Here is an 11419-nt window from a genome sequence, read left to right on the forward strand (position 1 = left end):
GCCCTATCTTGGGCAATTTGTTTTTCATTTCTCGCGAAGACTCGCGATGCTTCCATTAGTTTGGCCCAAGTGGTTGGCATGCCATCTCTGCTCACAAGAGCTCGGCGGAGTTGATCACTGCGCGCGCCTTGTATAAAGGCCACGCGCAATAGTTGCTCAGTGATACCTCCGATTGCCAGAGACTCCTGATTGAAACGAGTGATGTAGTCTTCAATCGTTTCATCATTCCTGCGCACGCAGTGCATGATGTCATCAGGGTCGCGCGTGTGTCTGCGCTGTTGTACGAAGTGAGCTTGGAACTTTTCCAATAGTTCCTCGAACCCATCGATTTGCCCAGTAGGCAAGCTTTCAAACCAGACATGCGCCGCGCCCGTGAGGCAGCGAGCAAACATGTGACACCATGTTGGCATCGTCCAGCTTTCTAGGTTTCCAGTGTTGTAAAACCCTTGTAAGAAATCGTCTGGATCTGTTGTGCCGTCATATTTACCCAAACCACTTGGCATCTTGGTCTTATGCTGGATGGGTGCCTTCGCGATGCGCTCAGTGAACTTTGAATGTTTCACCAAGATGGCTGGCCTGTATGGTGTGGTTACATCCACTTGCCCTCTTACTGGTGGGCTGTATGGCGCGTGCAGATCCAGATCGGCTCTGGCTCCAGGCGCCATGTTCACGTGCGCGCGGGGCTGTGAGCCTCCTGCATGAGTATCTCGCGTCTTCCTCATGCTGTGCACTTCTTCATCACTAAACTCAGTGTGTGCAGTGTGAATGGAATGACCATCTTCCGGCGCGCGCGCCCTTTTTGTTCCCTGAATGGCTTGCTTGTCAAACGCTAGCCTTTGTGTTAAGTCGGCTAACTTTTTCTGTTTGACCATCTCATTGTACTTGTCCATTAGACGTCGTTGCTCGTTTATGAGCCATTCCTTAGGGTCATTTGTTTCATCTTCTGGACCCATTGATCCTTTTTGTTTCGCGCCGGCAAGATTTTGTAACGTGAGATCGTCTGGAGGAGTTTCAGTCTGGCCATGAGGAGTTGTGATGAAAGGACGGTTACTGGTGGCGCGCGTAGAATCACGCGGCGCCCTCAGAAACTGTTGTCCCTCATTAACATCCTCACGTTCAATATCCTCCAGAACTTGATCAACGTTACGAACGCCAGAAACCATGATGAAAATTGGTTTTTTATAGAGATCTGATGAGATCTTGTTGCCGTTGTAGTCCCACGGATGGCGCCACTGAAGAAACGTGGATCGGCTCACTGGTAGACGATCTACTTTCCTCGGGTGTGATTATGCTATTTCACCGATGGTTTCTCTTGGATCTGGGTTCTTCCACCTACAAAATGAACAGCACCGTAAACTTACCCCTCAGAAAGGGACAGAGGGGTCCTCTTTGGGGTAACCCTCCGGTGTGAGAATAAGTATTTGTGGGAGAAGATAATAATATGTGAGAGTAAGGAATTTGGAGTGTATTGCTTAATAGCTGTATACTCTGTAATTGGATGTTATCAGATGTGACTGTATGTAACTGAATGATTGAGTGTCTTTTCCTTGTGGAGTTGATGTGGTATTTATAGTGCTAGGGTTTCCACTGATTGGGGCTTAGACCTAATCAGGGCCTTGCTGGCCTCCTCCAATTGCTTTGCGCCACATGTCCTTGGGACACCTGGTGCTTTTTCATTGGTTATAATCACGTGGTAGCACATGGTTTATGCTGAGTTGTCCACCTTTCATTGGCAGCTGTCGACATCAGCATATTCTTATTCCTTAAAAAGATACCTTCTGGAAGGTTGTCTGACGTGCACAATCAATGTTGCCCTAATCCTGATTTGGATAAGGACGAGGTTGATTATGTGCATGTGTGATATGCGCCAATCCTGAGGATGCGCGAGGTCTTCTCTTTATTCTCACGCGCAGATGTTTCATGCGCAGATGTGATATGCACGAGCATGTGATATGCGCCGCGCGCTGATGCGCCACGCGCATATGTGATATGCGTGAGCATATGTGTGCCTGGGCATATGATGCCTGAGCATGTGTGGTGCCTGGGCATATGATGCCTGAGCATGTGTGGTGCCTGGGCATATGATGCCTGAGCATGTGTGATATGCGCCATGCGCATAGGTTTTGGCTTTGTGCCTTCGTAATGTCTTGATTTCAAGCCTCTTGTCTATATCTTGTGGGTTGACCCGCCTTGCTCGGTGTTGAGGCGGGTACATACCTCTTCAAGCCCCCCCAGTCTAATGTGTGTCTTGTCTCGCGCGTGCGAGGCAAGATAGATATTAGACTTAACAGTTTGTTCTTTTAGTAGTGGTTTGTCTTTTTCTTCTTATTGTTCATCGTTGCGCGAAATTCTATCCTTTTGGTTGCAAACGAATCGTCCCTGTACGTGGTTGGTTGTTGCTGACGTGGGTCAGTGATGTAGACGTGTCAGACCTTTCGGGTGCTCGAGGTGCTACAGTTGCCTTTCGTGTCCCCTCACATGCTGTCAGGGACACGTGTCGCGCTCGCGTTGGTCCGTTCCTGCGAGTGATGGCGCGTGAACTCTGGCAGCAGCTGTAAAGTTTCTTTTCGTGTCCCCTCACACATTGTCAGGGACACGTGTCGCGCTCGCGTTGGCTTACACCTGCGAGTGGGGGCGCGTGAAGTCCGATCAGCACCAATATTTCTCTCTCCTGTGCCTATAAAAGCCAGCCCTTAGAGTTTTTTATCCTTCATCTTGTTGTTTATTATTCAGAGCTTTCCTTTCTTTCGTTCTTTTCGGATTACCGTATTCTGCTTCCAGATCTCTGTTCTTTTAGAGGCATCCTCCGTTCGTTTTTACAGTTGTATGTCTGATAGTTCAGACAACTCTATCTCCCCTATCCATCGCCGTGTTAAATCGTTAGTGATGTCGACGTTGAAGAAGACCGGCAAGGGGAAGAAGGCTGCTGAGGCCTCATCGGAGGAGGTAGGGAGGACCAAGGTCGTGAAGAAGTGGAATGAGATCCCCTGCAAACTGAGGCAGGCCGATCTTGACAGTCTCATCGCCTCTCAGGGTTTTCTCCCTGAGTTTGGCTGCATGTTGCCTGGGGCCGGGCAAACGGCGGCGGACCCGCCTACCGGCTATATATCCCTTTATAGCCATTTTTTCACCCACTGCAACCTTCGTCTCCCGATGACAAGGTTTGTGGGTGCACTGCTTAAGTTTTATAGGATTCATATATCCCAAGTCCATCCGTTTGGACTTGTGCGCATGACTCATTTTGAGTTCATGTGCAAATCCCAGCGCGAGGAGCCCACCCCTCGTCGCTTTCAATTTTTTTATAAGCCCAAGATCCAAGATTCTTGGTTCTCATTTATTCCTCGCAGTCAGAAGGTCAAGTGCTCCACTGTTTCATTCAAGAGCCTTCATGACTGGTCTGAGAGGTTTTTTTACATCAGGGCTGGTGTGATCCCCATCCGTATGACCATGCGCGCGATCACTTCTGCGCCTGCGGATGTGGGTGTCCTCAAGAATCCAACTGGCGCCTGGGTAAATAAGTTGACCGCTGAACCATCCCCCGCCAAGAACATTTGTGAGGAGGCGCTGGTGGGGGTTGGTATGAGCAGGCGGTGGGCGGACAGCGCGACTGAGCCCGTTATCCAAGTTGACGGCTTGTGTAAGTTAATCTCATTGCTTTACTTCTGCGCGAATATAATTCGTTTTGCTGATATAATTTGACTTGTTTTGTGCAGTCACCAAGGAGTATATCCACGCCGCCTATGATGAGCATATGGAGGGTGGCTCCGTCGCGCTCGGCGCTGGTGAGGTTGGTTTCCCCGATCGCTTTGATGACATGTTCATCCCTGTTGATCTGGGATTTCTTTTTGACAGCGATGCACCTGGTAAGCCTTTGTACTTTTGTTTATGCCTTTATAATACCAATTTTGGCTAACACTTCCATTGCACGTTTTGTAGATGCGCTCGAAAACTACGAGCTGGAGCTCGCGGAAGAGGAGGAGGAGGAGGAGGAGGCGCCCCAACTAAAGCGTAAAGCTAAGGGGAAAACTGGCGCAGGGGCCAGTAAGAAACAGAAGATAGATGTTGCCCCTGTTGCTCAGGATCCTCCTACTCAGGCGGGGGGATTTGAGAAAACCCAGGATTTCCCCCCCAAGTTTTCCTTCTGCGCGAATATAATTCAGATTTGTTAGCGTCACAACCGTTAGTAAACAAACCAACCAAAGGATGACCGGAAAATCACCGGTAAACGATAAACGTGGATCGGCTTAGATACATGATCATCATAGCCATTATTAAGGAAACCAATAGACTACAATAGGCAAACACAAAAGGCAGCTGCCATCACGACTGAAGAAACGTGGATCGGCTCACTGGTAGACGATCTACTTTCCTCGGGTGTGATTATGCTATTTCACCGATGGTTTCTCTTGGATCTGGGTTCTTCCACCTACAAAATGAACAGCACCGTAAACTTACCCCTCAGAAAGGGACAGAGGGGTCCTCTTTGGGGTAACCCTCCGGTGTGAGAATAAGTATTTGTGGGAGAAGATAATAATATGTGAGAGTAAGGAATTTGGAGTGTATTGCTTAATAGCTGTATACTCTGTAATTGGATGTTATCAGATGTGACTGTATGTAACTGAATGATTGAGTGTCTTTTCCTTGTGGAGTTGATGTGGTATTTATAGTGCTAGGGTTTCCACTGATTGGGGCTTAGACCTAATCAGGGCCTTGCTGGCCTCCTCCAATTGCTTTGCGCCACGTGTCCTTGGGGACACCTGGTGCTTTTTCATTGGTTATAATCACGTGGTAGCACATGGTTTATGCTGAGTTGTCCACCTTTCATTGGCAGCTGTCGACATCAGCATATTCTTATTCCTTAAAAAGATACCTTCTGGAAGGTTGTCTGACGTGCACAATCAAGGTTGCCCTAATCCTGATTTGGATAAGGACGAGGTTGATTATGTGCATGTGTGATATGCGCCAATCCTGAGGATGCGCGAGGTCTTCTCTTTATTCTCACGTGCAGATGTTTCATGCGCAGATGTGATATGCACGAGCATGTGATATGCGCCGCGCGCTGATGCGCCGCGCGCTGATGCGCCACGCGCATATGTGATATGCGTGAGCATATGTGTGCCTGGGCATATGATGCCTGAGCATGTGTGGTGCCTGGGCATATGATGCCTGAGCATGTGTGGTGCCTGGGCATATGATGCCTGAGCATGTGTGATATGCGCCATGCGCATAGGTTTTGGCTTTGTGCCTTCGTAATGTCTTGATTTCAAGCCTCTTGTCTATATCTTGTGGGTTGACCCGCCTTGCTCGGTGTTGAGGCGGGTACATACCTCTTCAACGACACCACACATACACGTGTTACATGTAGATACCTCATATCCATGAATAGTAGTTCTATTGAGTATATCAAAACTTGGTTTTTGATATATATATATATATATATATCAAGATCAAGAAAGGATTACAATTGATTTGCTATACTTAATTTGTTAAGATATTAGTTTCAAATTTGTAATCTGTATTATTATAATTTATTAGTGGAAACAGATTATATAAACATTTACTATAGATTTTATACAAACAACTAACATTGACAAACATAAAGAAACAAAAGCAAGCAATACATAGTATATAGTGATCATAAATTGATTAGCTCTTAGGCTAGAATGACAAACAAAAACAAAGCAGCTAAATACTGAAAGCCTATTTATTTACAAAACTTGAACATATAAAGTAATCACTCATTTAATTTAGTTAAATAGGCATAGTCAAAGTATCAATATAAACAACAAACTCATACAAATTAATGAACCCAACATTTGTATTACCTAGTGAGAGTGCATACCAATTCAGTGTAGATAACCCTTTTTAGATCATAATTATAAAATCCAAATAAAAGTAATTTGGTGAATTAAGAAACATAAAATTGCAAAAAAAATAACATACCTTCATAATAGGTAAATCCTTAGATGATGGGTGGCTTTTAATCAATTAAACACAACATCCATATCAAACCCAATTACACCCAGATTCTTGAACATCAACTGAAACCGTCTATTAGCAATCAGAGGCCGGCTTTAGGAATCAAGGGATGAATAATAATATGAGTATAAAATAACATACCTTCATGATTCGTTATTGAATCCGTCATTCTCGTCCTCTCATCTGGACTACATTCTCCGCTCCATCGACTAAAAATGGTAACCAGATTCGATTCCTTAGATATGAACCGTTAGTTGTTCAACATAAAATGAAGCCGGCTAATAAAGAATCAGGTCCGGCTATTAGAAATCACAGATGGATAATGTGAATCTGGAGCAAAGATAACCTTTATTGTGAAAAGGGTCAGTAGGAGAATAAGATTTTGGTATTATTAATCACCCGTAGATTTATCATGTATAAAACCCTAAATGTAGAATGGGCGGGAAAATAGAATTTTAGGTGATTGAGAAGAGGACACATGTATTATATTTGATTCCTTTATTAGAAAGATTAGATTGATGTGACTACCTAAAATTTTATTTTGACTATTTTTATAGAAAAATATGAATTTATTTATAATTTCTTTACAATGTGTTTTATATAAATATAAAAAAATAATATATGTTTGTTTTCATCTGTATTTTCAAAACTTATATAAGTTTTTTAGCGAGTGTTATTTTTGTAGAGCGTAATAAACACCAATACAAAATTTTGAACCTAATTATTTACTCAATATACTCATGTAAGATGCTATATAATTATTTGTGTTTCGCATCATCAAGCTATATGGTAACCAAGATTTACTTGTAAACCAAATAAGAATTCATAAATACACGCACACACATATTTTATTATAATAGTACCTAACGGTTACAAACTTGGGGGCTCTAGGCCACTTTTTATGTTAAAAAGCTATATGAAGTCTTCAACATTCTCTTCAAAGCTTATTAAACGAAACATACTTACGTTTATTCTTAACCTGAAAAACATGGATAAAAATGGTCAACCAAACGGGTTGGTGAGCTAATAGGTTTTATCTTATGCATTCATGCAAAACAAGTTATCGAAGTATACACACACACACATGTATGTGTGTGTGTGTGCAATAAAATTTAATACTGATAATCCCACATCGCAAACCCTAAAACTATATTACCCTTTGACTTGTCTATACCAGAAAAAGCCATGCATAAATGACGTACACTCACAAGGACTCGCGCGACCAATCAAAACGCGGGTTAGTCGAGCCCCAATAGTACTAATCACGTTACTTAACGGCTCTGGTGTTAATGGTTTCGTGTTAATCAAGGGGGATACATTGGTATACAAACAGACAACTTTTTTTTGCAAGGCAAACTTTTATGTAAAACCTCTCTTGTTATTAACAATAAACAAGACAAAATTACATATTAAGTATCGGGTTTTTAAACCACACTACCCAGTTCATACGTTGCTTAATGTTACGAGACGAGTACCACAATAAGGAAACCAAAACAACGGAATCAAAGAGACTTTTTATGTTCTTGATATTCGAACTGAAAGTTCACTTCATTCCAGGCATTCAAATAATCCACCAAGTTGTAAAAATAATCGCCTCGGCAACAACTTTTCTCTTTTCACCCAACTACTAGAACCCAACCAATCAATTATACTTTTAGGGCCTTTCAAGTATGTGTATAAGGTTTGGCCCGAGACAATGGTATGTGTGATTTTGTTGTTAAATCATTATTATTAAAATTATATATTAAATGTTGTTGTTACTGATAATAGAGAGACACATTTGCGGGTTACCTACCGTTGATATGTCACCTAGGGGAATCAAAGGTCAATTCGTCTACACTAACGAGGGTTGATATACCTTGGGCTAGTAAAAGCAACCATGTAGACTGTGGAGTATTTTTAATGAGACACATGGAGATGTTTAAGGGGTCTGTGACAAAGGAGTGGTTTGGTGATTGTGGGATTTCAGAAGAGGAGGACGCGCGTGGAAGAGTTGTAGGGAAACAAAAGGCAAAGCAAAACGATCTTCGAAGGAAATATCTTCGGAAGATTTTGCTGAGCAAAATCAACTTGACAAAGGAGGAGATGGTGCACAATATGATGGAATACAAGAGTTTGTCGGCTGATGAGAAGATGGAACTGGAAAACACAGCGCATGCAAGAATCATTGAGCGCTTGAAGCTATGTTGATATGTTAGTCCAACTTTTTTTGTTTATTTGGATTTGAATGTTAGACTTTTGGGTTTGTGTTTTGAATTTAAAAGGTTTTGGCAAAACCTTTGTTTTATGTTTTGGCGAACCCCAAACTTTCTTTGGTTTATAATGCTTATGGGTTGTAACTGTTTTGAATATTTGGTGTTGATTTAATTAAGGATCAGTGTGTAGTAGTATATGTTGTGTGATTGTTTATTTAATCTAGGATCAGTGTGTATTAATATATGTGGATAGTAGCGATACACTTCAATTTGTTTTTGTTTAAGTTTCTATTTGTATAAGTATACGGATTACGCAAACCCGTGTAGTAGCTAGTGTTGAGTTTGTCGAGGATTATAACGCGTTAATATGTTTGATTAAACACACTCAGTTTTATTATTTCTTTTACTTTTGACTTTTTCTATGGATAATATATTTTGGTACAACACTACATTAGGTATTCTGTTTTTGACCTTTCATGCATTGTACCAACTTTTGAATTTATTTTGCCTACAGGTTAATATGATATGTAGATGGGGATTTGACATGCACATCCATGCCTTCCATGCAAAGAATGGCTAATGCATGCAAGGAATCTACTATAGTAGTGTGTATTTGACTTTTACTTTTCTTCCTAGTTAACATATTTTATATACAAATTTATCATAACAGTGCATCTCTATGAAAAAGTGTGGAATCTTGTTTGGAACATGGGAATCAGCCAACAGGCCCTATACTTGATTTTTTTTCTTTTCTTTTGACTAAAGTATAACTAAACACAATATGAATAAATAAACAAAGAACACATTATGATCGAGGAAAAAAAGACCAGACAAATATGAATAAATAAACACAATGAACATTACTAGTTTTGACAAAAACATAAATGCGAACCGGAAAAAGTTAGAATGTACTAATAAAAAACAAACCACACAAACATAAAATACCACAATTAACCTTAATTTTCCATCTCATCAATTTGGGAGGATGTAGCATCCGCTGAAGTGTCTCCCGTTATAGCATACTTATGATGATTACGGGCATCGTGACCAGGTTGCTTACATATTTTGCATGTACTTTGAGGGTTATCCAGTTTACTTTGACTTATTGCTTGCTCTCGTAAAGACCTAACCTGAATAGGAAGACCACAACCTTTATTCCTAACACCAATTGGAGCACGTATGTTGATACGATCAGGTTGAGGGACGCCAATGAGTTCTTCAAACCGGTCTCTCCTGCTAGGTCTAGGGACATCAAATGCAACATCGTCAACTATGGATTTGTAATCGTTGACGTAGTCACGAAACCGGCTTAACTTTTCCATGTCGGTAACCGGTTTATATATAATATGATCATGAGTGATGTTAATATCCCGAACAACACGATAGACATCGGTATTTTTATCTATGTTAGGCTCATCAAAACCAACAGAACGCATTGGGCTATTAGAAACATCATCTTTCGTTCACCTACGATTACTGTACTGTCTTGGGAAAACCCTAATATCTCCAATTTGGAGGACCTTAAATATGTAGCGACATTATAAACCAAATTGCTCGAACCACTTGAAGCTGCAATACATAGTCACGTCTTCCGAGCGAATCATTACATATGATGATTAATAAAATAGTGATATGTATAAAACAATAAATATAAAAAAAATGTAAGGCGTATAATATTTATCTCGTGAAAAAAAGCAGGCAGATGCTTAAAGTCTCGAATACTAAACTTTATAAAATCACCGACCTGTTCGTAGCTTCGGGAAGTGCAGTTGTGAAGTGGTTGCTGAATTTCCATTTGAACATCAAAAAAGACGGTTCTAGTGTATTTTTCATGAGCTTGGTTTTCAAGAGTGTAGTTACTCATTAATTTTGCACTTGTGTAAAGACAATCATGATCATTCTTCTGATGTTCCAATGCAGTTTCAAAATGTGCCAATAACTCGACCAAAGTGCAACGTGCGTTGCAAAATTTCCCAAAAAAGTAGTTCTCGCTCTGATCTTGATGACTTACACATTAGACCATACATGTTTCCTTCACGATAGTATGCTGGAATTCACGACTCTCTAATCTAGAAAATATCTTTCAGCCAGGCGTGATCGTTTAACTGAAAATCGGTCATTATTGAACCTGACTCCTTCTAGAATTAGTCCATACAATATCACAAAGTCGAGTCTTAAAGTCGGTAGTGTTGCATAGATTGGCACCGACCGGTGAATGTAAGTTTTTTTAGAGAATTAGAAACAATATAATCATTATTGCTATAAAGAAAAGGGGGGAAATAATTAAAATGGAGTTTGTACCTTCCCAGATAGTTTACCCATGATATGCCACATGCACAAACGGTGTCTAGAACTAGGGAAAACGTCTTCAATTGCACGCTTCATGGCATGGTCTTGGTCAGTTACAACCACTGTGGGTTCGTACCCAAAAACACTCTTAAAACACCTCAATAACCATGCATAAGTTTCAGGTGTTTCATCGCCAAGTAGAGCCGCACCAAGAGTAACATTCCTATTATGGTTGTCAATTCCAGTAAATGGAACGAAAACCATGTTATACCTATAAATGAATATAAAACGAAATAAATACACACTACTTTTGTTTGTATAATTGAAAGGAAAAAATGTATAATATGGAATGAAAAGTTTCGTACTTGTTATGACGATATGTAGCATCAAATGAGATAACGTCCTCGAAGACATAGAAATTTCTCTTTGCACACTCGTCAGCCCAAAATAAACCCTTCAATGTGTCATCTTTGCTGGTAATATAGTCACATGAAAAATTAGGACAAAAGTCTTTTTTCACCATAAGACTTGAACTACTATCTCAGCATCGTAGTCGACAATATACAAGTTAATCTTTCTTGTGTAGTTTTTGCAATCAGACTTTGTTGCGCCAACTTTATCAAAGCCACCATACAGGGTCTGCATAATGTTAAAAGCCTTCACTGGACCAATGTTGATATTAGCCAAATCATCTAACATCTTTTTGTGTGTAAATTTTAGCTCCCAAGCAGCAGTCAGAAAATGCATATAATTTTCGTTAACAAAAGGATGATTGTGTGCCTCGCCAAAAAATTTGACCATATATTTGCCTTTATCAGTTAAAACCAAGCGGAGTTGTGCATTACAACTGGTTCTTTGAGAAGGTCGCCTACACTCTTTTTTCCCTTTATAATCTTGACTAAGCGTGTCAACTTCCTTAACAGTTCTTGACTTTTCCTTGGTACAAACAAAATACT

General features: G+C 40.8%; 1 protein-coding gene across 1 annotated transcript; it reads right to left on the reverse strand.

Moving 5' to 3' along the window:
* Positions 1-10457: 10457 nt before the first annotated feature.
* LOC143628625 (protein FAR1-RELATED SEQUENCE 5-like) lies at positions 10458-11162 on the reverse strand. Its single transcript, XM_077098164.1, has 3 exons — positions 11029-11162; positions 10829-10936; positions 10458-10734 (listed from the first exon to the last, which is right to left on the reverse strand). Exons 1-3 carry the CDS (start codon positions 11160-11162, stop codon positions 10458-10460), a joined length of 519 nt encoding a protein of 172 aa, XP_076954279.1.
* Positions 11163-11419: the final 257 nt, after the last annotated feature.

This window comes from Bidens hawaiensis, unplaced genomic scaffold, assembly GCF_021521415.1.
Source record: "Bidens hawaiensis isolate Kalapana, Puna unplaced genomic scaffold, B.hawaiensis_p1.1 tig00005035_1, whole genome shotgun sequence".
NCBI lineage: Eukaryota > Viridiplantae > Streptophyta > Magnoliopsida > Asterales > Asteraceae > Bidens > Bidens hawaiensis.